The sequence below is a fragment of the Lacerta agilis genome, chromosome 6 (genome assembly GCF_009819535.1).
Source record: "Lacerta agilis isolate rLacAgi1 chromosome 6, rLacAgi1.pri, whole genome shotgun sequence".
Lineage (NCBI taxonomy): Eukaryota > Metazoa > Chordata > Lepidosauria > Squamata > Lacertidae > Lacerta > Lacerta agilis.
In genome coordinates, this window is record NC_046317.1 from 67,192,357 (window position 1) to 67,211,135 (window position 18,779).

Consider the following 18,779-nt stretch of genomic DNA (forward strand, 5'->3'; position numbering starts at 1 on the left):
TTTTGTTGCTCTATATTTTCTTCCAGTGCTTTGAGGCCTAGTGAAGAGGAACAGAACCAATGCATACCACAGGCATGCAAAAACAAAACTGAAACCTTTTTCTTTTCTGGTGACAACAGCACCTCCTAAAGGAAAAAAATGTATCTTGTTCTTGCATTGGAGAGTTCAGTTTGTAACCTAGGACTTGCTTTTCCTCACAGAAATTAGAATAATCTGATACCATACATATTTTTTAGAAATGATTTATAAAATATTTGAACCCCTTATCTTAAAATATTTTATTCATCATGTTAAAATAAAACATTCCATAATCTATTTTTTCTATTTTTCAATTTTTTTTGGGGGGGGGGGGGAGGCTTCAGGGAAAAAAACAGTTTTTTCCTGATTTTTTCTGGGTTTTTTCCCAGGCCTTCATAACTCTACTCTCACCTAATCTAAGAATGCATGGCGTGGCAGTGCTCCAATTCCTGCGTGCAGCAAGTTTCCCAAGCTGTGGTCTGTGCAGCTTTAATTTCTCAGTTGGCGGGCGCTGGGGCAGAGCTTCAAGGATGCATGCAGAGTCAGGCCTTCTGGCCTGCAAGCCTTTTATCTTGGAATCCCAGGCTTGTGGGGGCTGGTTGCGATTGCTGAGCCTTGGCAAAGATGAAAAGGAACTTTGCTCGTGTTAGGACTAATTCACATGAACCGAGTTAGTCCTGCTGCTGAAAGCAGCTTCAAGCTATACAGTACTGAAAGGATCTTAGTACTCATCCCCCACTGAGGCCGAACACATATTCTAACCCCTATTCCCTCCCTTCCACTTTTGTCTCTTCTATTTCAAATATTAGTTTGCAAGCTCCTTGGGGAAGGGAGCTATAATATTCCAGAAGGGTAGCCATATCCAACAAACCTGAAGTTTTGGTGCTCAGTAGTGTATGCTGTGATGTGTTAGTTGATAAGTTTCCACAGGATAATTTCTTTGCTGTCTTTGTACTTTGTAAAGAAGTCTGCATTGATGATATTGAAAAATAGTAACATTAATAATAAGACTAATAATGATGTTTGTTGGCCTTCAGGAAATACAGTATGCCTCTTTCCCCCATCCCGCCATTTCTTGCTGACTTTTACAATCTGTTTTCTCCCTCAAAAGCAGCTTCTGTTATGAGTGGCTTGGTTGCATTGGAACCATTGTCTGGATGCAGTTAGGCAGCAGTTAAGAACCTGTTGTCCTCCAGATCTTGCTTGACTTTAAATTCCACCATGTCTGATTATTGCCCATGTTGGCTGAGGCTGATGGAGTAGGTTGGTGTCCAACAACAACTGGAAGTCCACACATTCCCTTCCTCTGCAATAGAGCATTGGACCTAGACAGTTGTCCTTTTCCCAACAAAACATGATGACTTGGATGATTCTTGTTATCTTCAATCCACACAACCCAAGGATTTCACGAACACTGGAACAGTGGCTTAGGGGATGGGTTAAAGTTTGCACCAGAGCTTTGTTTTCTTCACCCTCCAAAAGTTAGTATACCCTGCAGGTGTTGCCTTCTACTAAATGTGAAAATACTGTTAAAAGCACCCTGAGAGGAGTACTTGGGGTATTTGCTCCATGTTTGTAAAACTTCCACTGGAGATTTCCCATAATCTTTGCATTAACAACAACAAATTTATACCCTGCCTTTTTCTCTGATGGAACTCAAGCCAACCTACAGATAAAAGTTCAGGTGCTGTAAAGTTTTCTTCATCTATTAAGCAATGAGAGATGTGTGTTTGCCCCTACATCTACATGCAGAAAGAAACTGAAGTCAATCTTGTAGCCCTGGCAAGTGAATCTGTATAATAAGTGTGTTCACCACCTGCATACATTCAGTTTTTATGTAGGAAATGATCCTGCTAAAGTGAAGCACATTAAAACACCGTTGATTTAAATGGGAAACCTGAAAACATTCAGGGATGAGTGATCCTATATTTATATTTTGTCAAATCCATATTTGTAATATTTTCTTTGTCATTGCATTGTATTAGTATTGCAACAGTGAAAATAATTGGCCTCATTGATGAGGCCAATTATTTCATTGATGATGAAAATAATTGGCCTCATTGATATTAATACCTCTGTTTCTGTTTCTATTATTGTCCCCTTTGAATGTTATTTCTGTGATCACCACTGTACTGGATGTACTATGCTTTTATTTCCATGAAATAATCACCACTGCTAGAACCCTTGTGCACGATCACTTTGGGTTAAGCCTTGTTGAAAAGGGTGGCACTAAGTAAACATGCTAGACTCCTGCTGCACATGACAAAAAGAAAAAGAAGCAAGCCAGCATTTAAAAGACAGAACAGTAGAAGATAACAGTGGAAACCGACAAAATATGGTCTAGATTGTGGAGTCCCTTCCATGTGCATTGTGATGATATGCCACACAAGATTCTCGCAACAATTGAAATATAGACTGTGGTATAATAAATGGTAGAGTTATGTCTGATGGTGAACCGGTTCTGCTTTCATGCATAAGGCCTGATTGCCCTGTAGTGCTGGGGCCCATCCTGCCATTAGGCAGAGCTAGGCAGCTGTTTTGGGCAACAGAGAGGACGGGGGTGAAAGCAAACCGTTCCAAGAACAGAGCTAGGTGTGCCATGCTGCCTGCCCTATACCAGCCTGTTACCTTCACATGCAGAGGAGGGCGCTGTTCCATTGCCAGTGCTGAACTAAAGTTCAACTGCACTTTGATTGGTTTCCATAGGTGCCATCTTCCTTTTTATTCAGGCAGCAAAAGTTACATAGTGTTGCATACTTTGTTTTTTCTTTTTTCTTGCAAGTGATAAACTAGTATACTAGATAAAATAAAATGCAAATGTGTTAGACATGCTGGCATCCTGCATTGCTGGAGGGAATCAGTCTGGATCACTTTTGTGTTATGTAAGCCCTAAATGTCAAGGGACAGTTTTCCTTCCCACCAAACCAAGGCTTTCAACATCAAATACAGCTTGCCATATAACTCATGCTTGAAATGGTTTGGCTTATTCTGAAATGTGGTACGTGGTAGCTTTTTAGAGGTAGGGCTCTTGTGCTTTTCACAACTTTATGGTGAACACAAGTGCCAACCAAAGAGCTTTTCCCAGGATGGAGACAGGAAAGGAAATGTTTCACCTTCTGGATTTCTGCATGTTATAGGCACAAGAGCCCTGCTTGGAGGGGCTGGAGAGGCAGCTTTATTAACTATCCCATTTGTTAGCACTTTCCTTATGAAACTGCAGGGGAGATTTTACAGGCCATCATTTCTCTTCTTCCAAAAAGAGATGTGATAGCCATCTTCAAATATCTAAAGGGCTGTCACATGGAAGATGGAGCAAGCTTGTTTTCTCCTCTCTGGAGGGTAGGAACCAAACCAATGGCTTCAAGTTCCAAGAAAGAATAATCCAACTAAACATGAAGAATTTTCTGATGGTAAGAGCTGTTTGATGGTGGACTGGACTCTCTTGGAAGGTGCAAGCAGAGGGAAGAAGAAGAAGAAGAAGAAGAAGAAGAAGAAGAAGAAGAAGTTAGATCTGTCATGGATGCTCTAATTGAGATTCCTACATTGCAGGGGATTGCACTAGATGACCCTCAGAGACCCTTCAAACTCTACAACTCTATGACCCAGGCTAAACATAAGTTAGCAGTGCATTGTGACTGCAAAAAAAGCCAATGCAATTTAAGACTTCATTAATATAAAATTAGCTGCCAAATGATTCAGTCAGTCTTTAATGTTTTAACCATAGGTTATAACAGAAAAGTAGTTTCCAAGTCACTAGAGAGTGTTCAAACACACAAGCCTGCAAACAGAAAGCCAATCAGATTAAACAAGAGGCTTCATGAGATTCAGCCAAATATATCAGTGTCTCTCTCTCTGTGTATATATGTGTGTTTGTGTGATGTGTTTATATATTATGTGGGGCAATTTTTGCATTAAGAATGGATCAGGATCTATGTACCGTATATGTTAGTCAGATCTTGATAAGAGAGCCTAATAGGTGAAATGGTTACATTCATAAAACAGGTTTTGCACCCACTAATTAGGTTTAAAACAAAACCTGTATTTCTGCTTCTCTAGCACAGTACAGCCTCATGGTTGCCACATAAAGGTTGGAACTGTGGTTGGAAGCCTAGACTGCTTGGAGTCACTGCCAGCCAGAATAAGCTAAATTAGAACCATTCCTTTACTACTGCAGACTGGGAATAGCAAGAGAATAGCAAGTCACTCCAGTTCTTAAGTACTCTCAGTCCCTAGCCAGAGGAGGAACCCTAGGCAAGAGTTCAACATCAGTATTTTCGTGCATTTGAAAAGATAGTTGGAGAATGTGCTAAGTACTGAGTAACTGCTTGCTAATGCACTTCACGGGGCACTTTTGCTTTATGATAAATATAATGCTTTAAAGCTAGGGATGAGTTAATATGTCAGCTTCAGTTTCTCATTCTTCCAATCCTCAGTTGGAATTTCTACCTGTTTTTGTTTTTAAAAACCCCAATATCCTCATGAAAATTGATTAGCATTTTAGTAGAAATTTCTCTCAATATACACATTTTAGTACCTGATTTTGTCTAATACACATTCTTACAAAGCAATTTCTCCTAATACAACACATTTTTATATATAATTTTCACGAATATATGCATTTCTGTGCACTTTACCCTTGTATGTGCATTTTTGTATAATTAGTTGGCTGGAGAACTGCACTGCAAAATTGGGAGAAGTGCAGTTTCTAAGGATGTTTGTGTTTCGGCTTGTGTTTTGTTTTGGAAAGAATTAGGTAGTTTTCCCTTTAAGTGTGAACTGAATTGAATGTCTTCCCCACCCCCACTTAAAGCTTTGTGATCAGTAAAGAGGACAGTATTTGAAAGGTAATGCTGTTGGTAGAGTGGGTTCATCATGGTGCAGTCATGAGTGCTAACCCTGGTTATTCCACCCTCTTTTTGCAAAGTCTTGGGGATACCACTTAGGATTCCCACCTTTACCATGGCAGATGTTTTTGCATTGTCATATGGGTAAAGCAGCTTATCTCAAAATGATGTTGAAAACTACTTCCCAGTGTCTGTGTTGACAATCCTTTCAATTTGCGGAGTGAGCTTTGGGCAATTTCATGAAGTCAGAAAGTGCTGGCATCTCCATGAAGATAAAGCACCATCTGTATTAGCTTCTGGGGCAACTACTGTGTGTTTCTTTCCCTTGTAGTGACTGCGTGGGGTCTATTGAGTCAACAGTCCATTTTTAACAAGAAGCAACCGCTTTCAGAGTAAGCTGCTTGTCTGTATTAGTAAAGGAAATATTTACATACCCCAACCATGTTCTTTTCACTCGTCTGTTGCATCATCTGCTCCCTCTTTGCATTTGCTGCGCCAGACCCTCATCCACACTTAGCTGCAGCAGCATAGGAGATGCATCATTGTAATGCGATCCCGCATGGCTTTCAGGTGCATACAAATGAGACAGCGCATGGATGGAGCTGTGTAATCCCCCCACCCCCCAAATTTACAGGGTTCTGTTACTCTCACATAGCCTACAGCACTATGGAGTCACATCACAAAGACTGTGTACACACCATACACATAAAGCATGACTTCTTCCATTGAATCCTGGGAGCTGTAGTTTGTTAATGTGCTGGGAATCAGCTCTGTGAGAGGTAAACTACGGCTCCCAGGATTCTTTGAGGGGAAGCCGTGTGTTTTATATGCACGATGTGTGTGCAGCCAGAGAAAAAACTGTGCCACTGTGTCCTGATGTGAAAGGCTCAGTCTTACTAATTCCTGGCAGAGATCCTTTTGTTTCTGTATTCTATCCCTGTACTGTTGGTGCTAAAATATATACAGGTGAAACTCAAAAAATTAGAACATCATGGAAAAGTCCATTTATGTAAGCAATTGTTTTCATTAGCTACTAGAGTTTAATATTTGAGATGGACTCGTGACATGCAAAGCGAGATATGTGAAGCCTTTGCTTGTTATAATTGTGATGATTATGGAGTACAGCTGATGAAAACCCCCAAGTTGAAATTGTTAATTTGGGGTTCTCGTCAGCTGTACGCCATAATCATCACAATTATAACAAGCAAAGGCTTCACATATCTCGCTTTGCATGTCATGAGTCTATCTCATATATTAGTTTCACCTTTTAAGTTGAATTACTGAAAGAAATGAACTTTTCCACGATATTCAAATTTTTCGAGTTTCACCTGTATACTATGTTAAAATTGCAGAGAAAGAAAAGCTTGGTGGGTTTTATGGTTCTGGGGAACTATAGTTTGAGATGGGTATTTACCTTCATTTAGTGGAAGGTTGCTATACTTTACAAATGCCAAATCGAATCCTAATGTTACTGTAACATTGCAAACTGAGCAACAGTTAGACCAGATGGAAGCAGTCTGTGGTTTGATTCATGCGCCACCCCACCCCCAATCTGTGAGAAAGTAGGGCAGTTTTGTGGTAGTTCTGCTCCCCCTTCCCCCATGGAGACTCTATAGCTCTCTTAGTGTGCAGTTTTTGGACACAGCTGCTGCACCAGCTGTTCCTCCTACTGTCACAAAAGATTTTTTATTTTTTTTTTAGCAAGGCGATGATCCCCATTGGCAGGGAGCTCAGAAATGCCAAATGGAATTAAAAAGTTTAATTTCAAATCCGTGGAGTAAGTTTATTCAGGGTGAACAGATCTGCTTAACCCCCCACCTCCATCCCCAAGGGTAGCCAGACAGTCCACCAGCCTGTCCACTTCAGGGGAACGGAGGTTGTTCCTCTTTAACATCGCACAGTTCTGTTGCCTCAAAGGTGGTTAAAAGCAGTGTTTAAGAGTGAAGTGCAAATTATGCAGACACTGGAAAAGATATCCGCACACCCAAAAGAGGGAACACTCAGGCCTGGATTTGCAACTTTCTATATTAATCTGTATTTCAATCTAACATAACAAGATGATGTACCTTTTGTTAAAAGGTTGTAGAAGGGGTGGGGTGGGGACAACGACAGAGGTGATATTTACATGAACAAAGCCAATCCTTGCTAGGTACTTCTGGGGAGGGGGGGTTCTTCAGAACTAACTGCCTTTACTTTTGTGCTGTTCAAGAATGTACTTCTAAAAAAGAAAAGAAGAAGACAAGACTCAGCTTCAGTACAGCAACCCACCAGAGATACTCCCCCAGTTCACATATACATTTCTTTCCCCAAGACATCTCATTTGAGATGTGGCTTGCACAAAGCCAGGGTTCCCAATGCGCATTGGCACTTCTTGTACTAAACTGAAACAGTCATCATGACTCTGAATAGCCTACACAAGGCATGTAGGGCTCCTATCTGCAGCTACAGAGTCATGACCAATTAACTAATTTCAATTTAGTGCTGGTTGGACAGTGTTCTCGAAGCTACTAACATGAGTTTGGCCAAACTGCGAGAGGCAGTGAAGGATAGGCGTGCTCTGGTCCATGGGGTCACGAAGAGTCGGACACGACTGAACACACACACACACAATTTAGTGCTGGGTGTTCAGGCTGGGCATTACTCTGTTCCTCCTAAATGGATAGAGGCATATTGGGAAAGGCCTCTCTGTTTTCTTTACCAAATCAACAATTCAAGAGCAACATGACCTAATGTCTGTCACCATCTCATTTTTATTTCTCAGTCTCTGCAAGCAGAAGTGAAACAAACTGGTTAGAAACCATTAAGGACAAACTGGATGTTATGTGCACAGATACAGGTAACTTCCCATCATATAGAAAGATAGATAGTATGCAGTAGGAATGATGTAATGTTGAGTAGGGAGGCTTTTTAACCCTTCAGTGTGCTGGCTGTTTTTTCTGGCACCTCCCCTCCTTCCCCACATGGACGTCAAAATCTTTTCTGTCATGGTTGGGGGGGGGCAGAGGAGAAATGCAGCAGGTATGGGAATGAGGCCCATTAAAGTTTGTAGCCTCCTGAAGCTGCTTCTTACTTCAGTAGGAAGAAAACGCACACAGGAGAATGTTACATACATCTGTATATAATGCTTAGTACAGCTCTTAAAAGAATTCTTTGGAGATCAAAGAGATCTCTCCACAAGTTAATGTTTGAAGTACATATTTGACTTCTCTCTTTTCTACAATGCAAAAAACATGCTGGGGAGCTGGGGCAAGTCAGGGTTTCCCCTAATGTGTTTCTGCCATATAGACAAGATGAAAGAAGGTGCTGTATTAATTAGTAGCCAACTTGGTTCCACAGTGTGGCACAGCTCCTTAAAATGGCAATGTGTAACGTCACTAGCCCTCAAGATCTTATTCCATTGTGGCCTTTTTGTGATAGCTGTGACAATATGTTTCAGCAACTGGTTTGGCTAGGATTAGCTGGTCAGCTTTGTGAATGACAAAATTCTGAATTACTGAATGGTCTTTAAACTAAAATTTAATAATAATAATAATACTTCTATTCACAAGACTTTTAAGTGCCACCCTTGCCCCTAGAACCAAGGTAGTCAAAAATACCAGGACAGACACCAGTTTACTTTCAACATCTATATGATTTAACTCATGATTGTATTTTCTATGATAATATGAGAAACTGGATAATAGTGACATCAATTACTTGTTTATAATTAATCATTTCCATGTTAGGAAGATGAATTTAATTAAGCTGCAGTTTAATTAGCAGTATAAATCATTTAGAGCAGAGGTAGACAACTTGGTCAGTGTGGAGGGCCACACTGGCAACATAGCCATGACTTGGACAGCTGCAGCTAATATGCATATTTAATTGCTCCCCATAATTTGCATATCATTTTAATGAAGCTGGCAGATGCCAAATTACAGTTGACAGGCATGTTACACTTGTACAAGATCCTTATACTGAAATTATTATTTCTTTTAGCGTGAAACGCTTAAGTAAACTTTGATATTACAGACTAAGGACTCTAGAAATATATGCATGTAGGCTTATTTTTAAAATCACCTTTTCTGCCCAGTATCTTAGTGATCTCCATCACATTTGCAAACTTAGCTTTACATTCTTAAGGAACAGAAACATCTAGTCAGAATGCAAGGTTTTCTCACAAGCTGCGTGTCGGATCCCTATAAAATAGGTTAAAATGAGAAAAAAACACATTATACAGAAGTGCATCTTAAAGCAGATATTTTGCATTTAATTTGTTTCCATATACTTCAGTATCAAACCAAAGGTGTGGCATAGCTGTGTTGGCAGCTAGACCTTACTAATTAACAAGTTAATTTTCTACTACATTTAGTAAAGTACATAGCGGTTTATTTGAAACAGTCTGGCCAATCTGTTACTTTAACTGTATGTTTCAATGCATCCACTATTGCCTGAAAAAAACCTAAAGTCACCGTTTCAGTCTGTTACAAATGTACATTCTGTTATCTTTTAGGAAATTTTGCCTTGTCGCTGCCAAATACTGTATTGCACATCTAAGTCTCCAAACACTCAACATATCTCTTTGTGTATCAGAGTCAGTGCTATTTTTCTAGAAAAAGTGGTGTCGGAACTCACCATGAACTCACCTCCTTTGTTCTCTTATAATGGCAGTGGCACCCACCTGAGAGGTGCCGGAACTGAGTTCTGGTGAGTTCCAGCTGTAAAAAAGCCCTGGTCAGAACCCACATATTTCCAAATAATAGGATTTAAGACTTTCTGCGTGATTTATGAACTCAGCAAGCCAAACTGAATGCCATACCCATTTTTATATGTTACTTGTATGAGAAATACTGGCTGTGAGGATGGCATAACTCGCCATGGAGAGTCACTTGTATGTGGAATGATTCCTAAGGTTTTCAGCAGTTTTGGCTTCATAGAAGTGTAGTTGGGATTCATCATCTCTGTTTGTCTTTTGATCTTATGTTTGCTGTTAAAAACTTAATACATAGAACAGCATCAGTCTGCTTTACCAGAAGGCAGGAAGAGAATTATTGTAATATGTAGCACCACGAATAGGAAGTTTGTGCCAGGTAAAGGTAGTTACAGTTAATATTTTTACAAGGCAAAAGTAGAAACGTGCAATTAGTCACCACCACATTCTTGAAAAGCAAAGCTTGCAGTTATGTGGTCAAAAGATCTAGTTTTTACAAAATATGTCATATCAAACACAGGTAAAAGGTAAAGGACCCTTGGACGGTTAAGTCCAGTCAAATTCAACTATGGGGTGTGGCGCTTATCTCTGCTTTCAGGCTGAGGGAGCTGGCATTTGTCCACAGACAGCTTTCCGGTTCATGTAGCCAGCATGACTATACCACTTCTAGCGCAACAAAACACCGTGATAGAAGCCAGAGTGCACAGAAACACTATTTACCTTCCTGCCACAGTGGTACCTATTTATCTACGCACACTGGTATGCTTTCAAACTGCTAGCTTGGCAGGAGCTGGGACAGAGCATCAAGAGCTCACCCCATCACGGGGATTCGAACTGCTGACCTTATGATTGGCAAGCCCAGGACACTTGGTGGTTTAGACCACAGCACCACAAGTGTCCCTATCAAACACAACACCTACATGAGTGTAGAGGAAGAGAGCATAGGGCAGGATTCACCTAAGGAGCCCTGTCAATAGAAACCTGGAATGATTTCACTTATGCAATAGGGTTTCCCCACCCCTGACATGCCCCCCGAAATTGGCTCTGGGGGTGTCAGGAGAAACCACAGAATAGGTTGTATGTGGAAAGAGAGGGGTCATTCAAGCTGGCAAACTAAATGCAACTAAATGTTGGCACACATTTCCCTCTGACAAAGACAAAATTGCAGGTGTGAAGTGGCTCTTCGCTGTTTACCAACTAAATGATTTGGAAAACAGCAGTAAGGTGCAGGGAAGCACATTCACCCACGTGAAGGCGTGTTTATGTATTTCACAAACAAGGCACTTATTTCCCACTAATCCTGTCTAAGGAAATCAGAGCAGTATGCACTAAAAATAGTAAAAAAGCAAACAACAAAACAGGCTCTTGGCATTGTCGAGGGGTCACTAGTTCTATTTAATTTGTTGTTCTTGTAAATATCTGTTGCAGATGTCTGCAAATCAAGACCTCCAAATATATGTTAGGAAGCTTATTGTAAATAACTTATAAAACAAGCCAACAGTGTTATTAATGGAGGAGAAACAATACCTTATTGTAGATCCAGGTTTTTAGAGGACTTGAATTAAGAATAAATACAGGACCATAAATACATGGTGTTTTAAATTTTTCTTTTTTTGTAATTTGAGCTCAACATTATATTTACCTAAACTTTTAGATTGGTGCAGCTATTTACTTATTTACTCAATCTCCCTCCACTCCTTGAAATAATTAAGTAGTCTGCATGGCATTTGTAGATGTTCCCTGTACTATTTCATTGTGTTGTGGAAGCAGTGTTATTCAAGCACAACAGTTATGGCAAATCAGATAAGGACAGACATTTCCCCAGCATTGGGAACCAAGATCTCCTCTTGAACAAAACACAAAAGAGCTGAGCCTTCAATGAGAAGCCACAATTGAGCTGTTGTAAACACATATGCATGTCTGTTTTGATCTTCAGAGTGGGGATGGTTGGGACTTAATTTTGATGTGACGGGCTGCTTGGGAGGTGGATTTTCAAACCGTCTCCTTATTCCTGTTTGTGTTTCTTTCTTATTAGCATGAAAACCAAACAGAACACTTAGCTTGCCGAACAATACGATCTGGAAGGGTGAGGAATGGAACTTATGTATCCAAGAGTCTTCAGACAGACCCATTACTTCTAGTTCACTTCCCCAGCACACACTGGCATTGTTCAATCACATTAGTGGCAGAAGGGATTCGACCTCACCAATCGAGCTATAGGAACAGTGGTGGATGTTAAATGCTGTTTAAAATTATTCCAGCTACCTCACTGGGAAATTGACTTTGTAGCATAGCATTCTATCCTTACACAGCAGGAGAGCAATCTTTAAAAAGCACAGTTAATTGTCACAGACAGGTACGTAAAGGGTGCTGCTGTGGTGGGACCACAGTTGGATGTGTTTTATGGCAGTTTCGTGCTCTGAACTGCAGACAGATAAAGAGACTCAGACAGTTTGCTAGAAGAGCTTAGTATTAGCATTCTGGGGACAGGAGGGCAGCAGAAGTTATATGTAAATTAAAGAAATATATTGCGGGCACTGTTGCAATTATGCTTACTCTGTAGTTCGCAACAGCTACTGTACTGTCTTTTTTTTTTGGGGGGGGGGGGGGTAGAAGATAGTGCCTTTGCATGGAAGCAACCAAATGTTGGGGAGAGACCGGAAAAGCTCAAAACATAGTTACTGCTTAAAATATCAATAATGTTCTGAAGGTGTTTGGTGGGTTTGTTCTTTCATATATCTGACTTGATGGGACAGGGAACTTGAGGGGGTGTTTGCAGGAGATTTTACATATGGTAGTAAATATTCAGGATAACAGAAGGTGGCAGCTCACACGCCAGATCAAGACAGATGCTCACGGATACAAGCTGATACATTGGTACCAAACAAGCAAACCACTGAAAGATGTGACAAAGGAACAAGAAACATACACCAGTGTGGTGGCCTGATAAGTTTTTCTTTAAAAAAAACTTCTCCAACTGACAGGACTAAATAATAAACCATCACAAGTTACCAGACAATGATAAAATAAAAAATCAATGACAATACCCCAAGAAGTGAAAAAAACAAAACCAAACATTCACCGTGTTCTTTACCCAGCATTTTCCCCATTGCCTATGTATATTTAATTCATAACTCAAGTGCTTTTCTCCCCATCCTGTGCAAAACTACCACAAAAAGAGCTGCCATTGCAAGCCCAGAGGATTAGGCCGCAAGACTTTATGTTACTTTCCTATAATTGTGCTATAATCAGTGGCTTACCTTATATTTAACATTTTCTGATAAGGCAGTATCATAAAAGCAACATCCTCAACAATCCATTGGCATCTTTGCTTCTATGACAGCAGATGCTTGATCAGATGCATTTTTTTAAATCAAAGGTCTATTTACATAGCGCTACCATATTTTGCCGACTGCAACAGTTGTAAGAGTGTATAGTTGCATCCTCTGTTCCAACTAGAAGAGGCTAGGGCCAAAGAAAACTATTCAGGTATTTATACGCCTAGCAGTGAAGACGTCAAAATAGAAGCAAATCACTCATTTGCCACTGTATCTACCGTTTCACCAATCCATCTACTCCATTTTTTCCCCTTTTGTTTCTTAGCTTTCTCTAGACTATAAGTCTAGAGGAATGAACCTCAACTCTTTGAATAAATCTTGGCATTTATCTAAGTCGTTGATGATGAAATTTTACAACAGGCCCATTGCACTGCAAAGTGAATACCATGCCTGCAGTAAAGCCTCTCTTAGTTGTTTAACTCCCCCCCCCCCCCATTAGTCCTCTTCTTTTTCTAAATGCACTTTTACTGGTTTTATGTTGTTATAGGTGGTTAATGTAAGAAAAATTAATTAACAAACACGCATATAGGAAGTAAAGTTTCCCAGTACCATATCTGCACACAAAGATCCTAAATTTGAGCTTTATGTAGTATTTACTATGATGAGAATGAACCTATTTCTTTTATGGCTAATTGAGGAAGCAACGAAGGATGTATTGCATATATGTAGGCAGAAAGTTACCTATGGCACCTGGTATTTCAGTATTACAAGAAAATATTTTCACTGTATTTTCTCAAGTTTTAAGATCAGTGCATTTACAGTGCATTTTTTCCACCCACCCACAACTGAAAAGGAAACTGGGCCTCTTACAGACAAGAGGAACACCTTACAAAAAGATTGCAAAAATGGTTTGCTTGAAATCCGGCCTTTTCAAGCTCTAACCAGAGAAACCAGAAGCCTACACAGAACAACGTGGCCAAACCCATGTAGAGATCAACATCCAATGTTAACGATTTTCAGTGAAGTTTGTTCAAATAAAAGCGTAAAAGCCCTGCTGTTGGAATGTGCCATTACTAAAAGATCTTTCAAGATTGATTGGTAGCAGGTCTTTTGTTATATACAAGAAAGTCAGAAACATCATGCCAGACATTACTGTCATCATACAGGTAGGTCATGGATGATTGCAATGATGGCTGTAGAGTGTGTCGGTGGTACTCAAAGAGCCAGAGAACAATCCCCCAAACCAGAGCAGCGAAGAGTGGGAAGGGATCTTGTTTTGGCTCTGGGATGTAACCTTTCTCCACTGCCAGTCGGGACAAGCCAAACAGGATACGAGACAATAGGTACATGTTTATCTGTAGGGGGGAATTGTAAACAAATATTAGGCAAGGAACATATCTAGAAAGTGATTATTTCAAACAGTCCTCAATTTAGGCAATCACCAAGCTGGTTTTATGTCAAATCAAATTTTTTTTAACATAATGCTTTTGTAGTCTCTCAGCTGGGTTGTTTGCCCTTTTTAGCAACAGCATATGATCGAGCATTGTAAAATTTAGTTGCTTGAAAAAGTAATTTGTGTGCTCAGTTGAAAGATTACTATTTTCAAAGCTGATGCAGAGTAAACCTAGGGAGAAACAAAAATATACATAGAGACCCTAGTCTCTTCACACTGGGGTAGGGGGTGGGGGGGGTCCTCTTCCCACTGCAGCTTTCTAATTCTGTGAAACATTAAAAATATCACTAACTGCAGCTTTCAAAGGCAAACAATTTCTCCAGGAAGAAGCAATATGTTCAGCTAGATGGGTCACTGGTAGTGGTACACCAGTTAAAGCAATGCTTATATTTAATTAAAAACCTGATCAAAACAGGCAGCTGAAAGAAGCAGAAACTGGTGATGGGACCGAATTAATCGAGTTCTGAGCTAAAACAACCCTTTCCCCCCATTCTATAGAGCACCTTGGTGAGTGAAAGATGCAGAAGTGTTGGGGCACAGTTATTTTATTGTCCTCAAGTTTTAATTTGAAGGGCAGTTAAATTCAGTAAAGGACCAGTGACATGAAGCAACCTGGATCACTAACATCACTTGATTTTCACTTTGCATCAGATGGGCAGCAGTATAAACCCAGAAGCACACAACACCATCACTTACCTGGCTGTTAATATTGTTATTTTCTCCAAACACCAACCAGCCCCCAATGCAGGCTGCAAGGAAAGAGTGAAATGGGATCTTCTTTCCCTGCATTCGCGACTGTAGAGCCAACAGGCCCTTGTATGTGAATACAAAGTATGCCAGGTTTCTGGAATGAGTGTAAGTGGCACGAACAATTGCTTTCAATTTCTCCCTTAAACTAAGAGACAAAAATTAAGACCTGTTATTACAGATAGTACACTCTTCAACTAAAAGAGAAGTGAATAAAAATTAATTACTAAGTTGTAACCTATGATCTACTTCAGAAAATCACAGTGATCATTTATCCTAGTTTCAGAAAGCAATAAAATCTAAAGACAGATTAGCCAATCTATTAATAATTAAATTAATATGGACATGAGTAGATTCCATAGTAAATTTACAGATTTGATCTATTTTAATGTTTCAGAAACATCTAGTGACCAATCCTATGCATGTTTACTCAGTAGAAACACTTCACCTTCAATTAATGGGACTTACTTCCAGGTAAATGTGACATAATGGCAGCCTAAGCCCCAATGGACACAAACAAGACTTTCTTCCTAGTAAACATGCGGTGCTGTTGGGCTGCCATCCTAAACCTGCCTTCTGAGCACATATAGGATAGCACTAAACATGTCATTTGTAGCCTTTAATTAAAAATAAAGAAAATGACTATTCATTAACACCAAGAAAACATACGATACAAGTCTCCTTGTATTCTAATCCAGTTGCTCTATTCCAAAGAAATACAGTGAGAGAAGGCATGTTCTCTTTTTTGTTGGAACAGTTTTTACTGTAGTTGTTTTTATAATTGTAAGATTGTACAGTTATAATTGATTATGGGACCTTACGGTGAATAAATCGTATAAATAAATAAGGAGGATCCTGTTTCACTGGGTTCAATATGCACAGAGGACAATAGCTGTACTGAACCTTATCAAATCACATAGTCTTATAAAGAAATAATCACACACACACATACATATGAAAAAGAAAGGGACTGATAAATATACCTTCCACTCCTGAAGAGAAATGTCATCACTAAAGCATGGGGGGCACGTATTTTTGCTCCATACCTGGCAAAAGGAAAGAAGATAATAAACTGTTCACATATGTACAAATGTTGTTTTGAATCAAGTTATTGATTCATTTGTCCAGTGCTTTTTTTCTTAAAAAATGTTTAGGGGTACTCTCATTTAGACTAAAAAAAAAATCAAAATCACCATTTTATAGTTCAAATCGGGGAAAATAAATACAGTAAATGGACAAAAGTACAAAGATTCACAAAATGTTTAGGGGTATGCGTACCCCTGCGCCCCCCGAAAAAGCACTGCATTTGTCTCATTAGCCATAAAGTAGTCAATTTTTCAGAGAGAACCATTTATTTACACCTGTATGATATGCGCGGGTATGCAGATTACACTAATGGCAGCTCAGTTCACTTTACAGTGGGGACAGGTAACCTTTAGCCTTCCAGAAGTTGCTGGCCTAAAACTTGAGTCATCTTGTAATTCCTAGCCATCCATGCAGGCTGAGGCTGATGGCAGTTAGAATTCAACAATACCTCAAAGACCCCAGTCCCCCTCCACTTTGCATGTAAACCTGATTTTAGAAATGTGTGTAAAGTAGAAAGCAACATGATTCGGCAACAAATCACTTTTGAGGTATTAAATATATTTCGACAGTATTACAGTTTATTGGCTATGGCCTATGTTGATGGGTTTTGGCTTCTGTTGTAGAAATTGGATTAGCATGTTTAAGCCACACCCTGACATTTAAGAAAAAGAACATAGCGAGGGCATGGTTTACACATACTAATCCAAACCTATTTCTACAAAAGGAGCCATCATGGATTTAATATTTAATAACTCAACCTTGATTTCAGGTCATTGGAAAAACAACCATAAATCCGCGGTTTGGCTTCAACTGAAGTGAAGTGCGTGCAGAAAATTTAAGAGACGTGGTAAACTTATTTATTTACTACTGTTGTGGACTTTTCCTATTATTGTTTTAACTTTTTTTATAAACCGCTTCGAGGTTCCCCCCTACAATCAAGCGGTGTATACATTTCATGGCAACTGCAATAAACAAATAGCTGGCAGTCATATCTACTGCCATAGGAGCCAACTCCTAGGGACCGAGGGGTACCTTTGCCACCCCCCGAAATATTTGAGGCGGCCGCCTCCCAAAGTTGATGGTCAATACCATTCAAACGCCTTGTCCTTGTAATCGATTATGTGGGGCGGGGCTTACCTGCCCCTTCTTCCCAATATTTTAAGTTGGCACGCTTGTCTACTGCCACTTCGTCAAAGACGTGGCTGTCATTCTTCTCAGAGAAAGACTCGTCCACTATGAGGTACTGTAGTTAATTTTGCTTAGCACAAACCCTCGGCGATTCAAAGGCGGCCCTGCGCCAGAAAGAAAGCGAGCCTTCAATCCCACCACCAGACACACACGAATCGTGTTTGTTTGTTTCTAACACTGGCGGAGGAGGCATTCCCCGTGGAAAGGGCTTTTTGGAGAGAGTCTTTTGCCCCCAGCTGGTGGTTTGCAAACTACCCGGGAGGGCTGCTTTTCCCGCCCGGCCGAGGCTCGTTTCCTCCCTCAGAGCTCCTCGTTGGAGCGGCGCCCGCCCAAGCTCAGCGCAAAGGCTCCGCCCACGGCCGACACGGGAGCCCCTCAGCCTCCTTTCCCGGACTAGGGATGCGTGGGGTGGGGAAAAGGAGAGACGGTTCATCTCCAGCCAGGGCTTACACTGCTCCGTTACGGAAGCCCTTGACGACGGCCAACGCGGCCTGGTATCTGCGCTGCTGCAGTAGGGAGTTGACGGTGTAGAGCAGGGTCCGCAACATCGTCTCGCCCCCCATGGCCGAAGAATCTCAGTCTCTCTCCTTCTCTCTCACGCTCACAAACCGATCCCGGCACTTTCGCAACTCGAGGAGACGATTTGCCTAGAGCACTGAATGCATGGAAATGGAGCTTGAGCAAAGAGCGTCCGTGTGGAAAACTCAACCCCAGGCACTATAGTTCCGCCCAACCGGGGGAAAGGCAACCAGAAACCATAGGCGCAGGCAGCTAGGAAAAAAAAAATTATATGGGCTTTTCCCCGATCACTCACTGGTCCGATTTGGGCGAACGGGGCGGTGCCGCACCTAGCTCACTTTGCCCTCAAACAACCTTCGTTTGTCTTCTTGCCTACAACCTGTCAGGGGACGGCTTTGCTTCTCGTCGGCTCTGGCTCCACCTACTGTTCGGTCTTCTCTGCCTTCTCCCTTACCAATCCCAAATGGGCATCAGCCCCCACTGTTTCCTTCTTTTTTCTATTTCACACAGTGCTAGTGGAAAACGATTCTGTGTACAAGGTTGTACTAAGTGACTCCCAGCAGCCTAATCTCCCCACATCTGTGATAGAATAACTGTGAACTATATTTTCCACTTGCAGTACATTTTCAAACACTTCCAGAACTACATTCTTACACACACAGTAACACTACTGCTTTTGAAAGAGCATAAACTCTTGATTTTGCTCCTGCATTTGTTTATTTATTTTATAGGTGTAAGGTGTGGAGCCAAATCACATTTACAATGCAGTTCTGGATTTCTCTGTGTTCTCCTATGAGCACTATTTCATCCATCTATAGCCTATTTCCATCTCCTCCCGAGAGAGGATAGTGCACATCAACCAGCACCAGCACAGCCATCAGGAGGATCAGCCACATGAATTTCCCACCTTGGTATTGTTGGTCTCAGGAGACAATGGAGGAGTGCATCTTTGGGGG

At 40.8% G+C, this 18,779-nt stretch overlaps 1 protein-coding gene across 2 annotated transcripts; it reads right to left on the bottom strand.

Moving 5' to 3' along the window:
* Positions 1-6,873: 6,873 nt before the first annotated feature.
* Positions 6,874-17,921, bottom strand: PXMP4 (peroxisomal membrane protein 4). Of its 2 annotated transcripts, XR_004426887.1 has the most exons (6): positions 17,755-17,921; positions 16,014-16,076; positions 14,980-15,178; positions 13,995-14,185; positions 8,922-9,040; positions 6,874-7,080 (listed from the first exon to the last, which is right to left on the bottom strand). XR_004426887.1 is itself a non-coding variant. In XM_033153288.1 (4 exons), the coding sequence occupies exons 1-4, from the start codon at positions 17,865-17,867 to the stop codon at positions 13,916-13,918; spliced, it is 645 nt and encodes a 214-aa protein (XP_033009179.1). In that variant the 5' UTR covers positions 17,868-17,919; the 3' UTR covers positions 13,666-13,915. The 2 variants fall into 2 exon arrangements, 1 of the variants encoding a protein (XP_033009179.1); XM_033153288.1 differs by lacking the exons at positions 6,874-7,080; positions 8,922-9,040 and having other exon boundaries at positions 13,666-14,185; positions 17,755-17,919.
* Between the last annotated feature and the right edge of the window lie 858 nt (positions 17,922-18,779).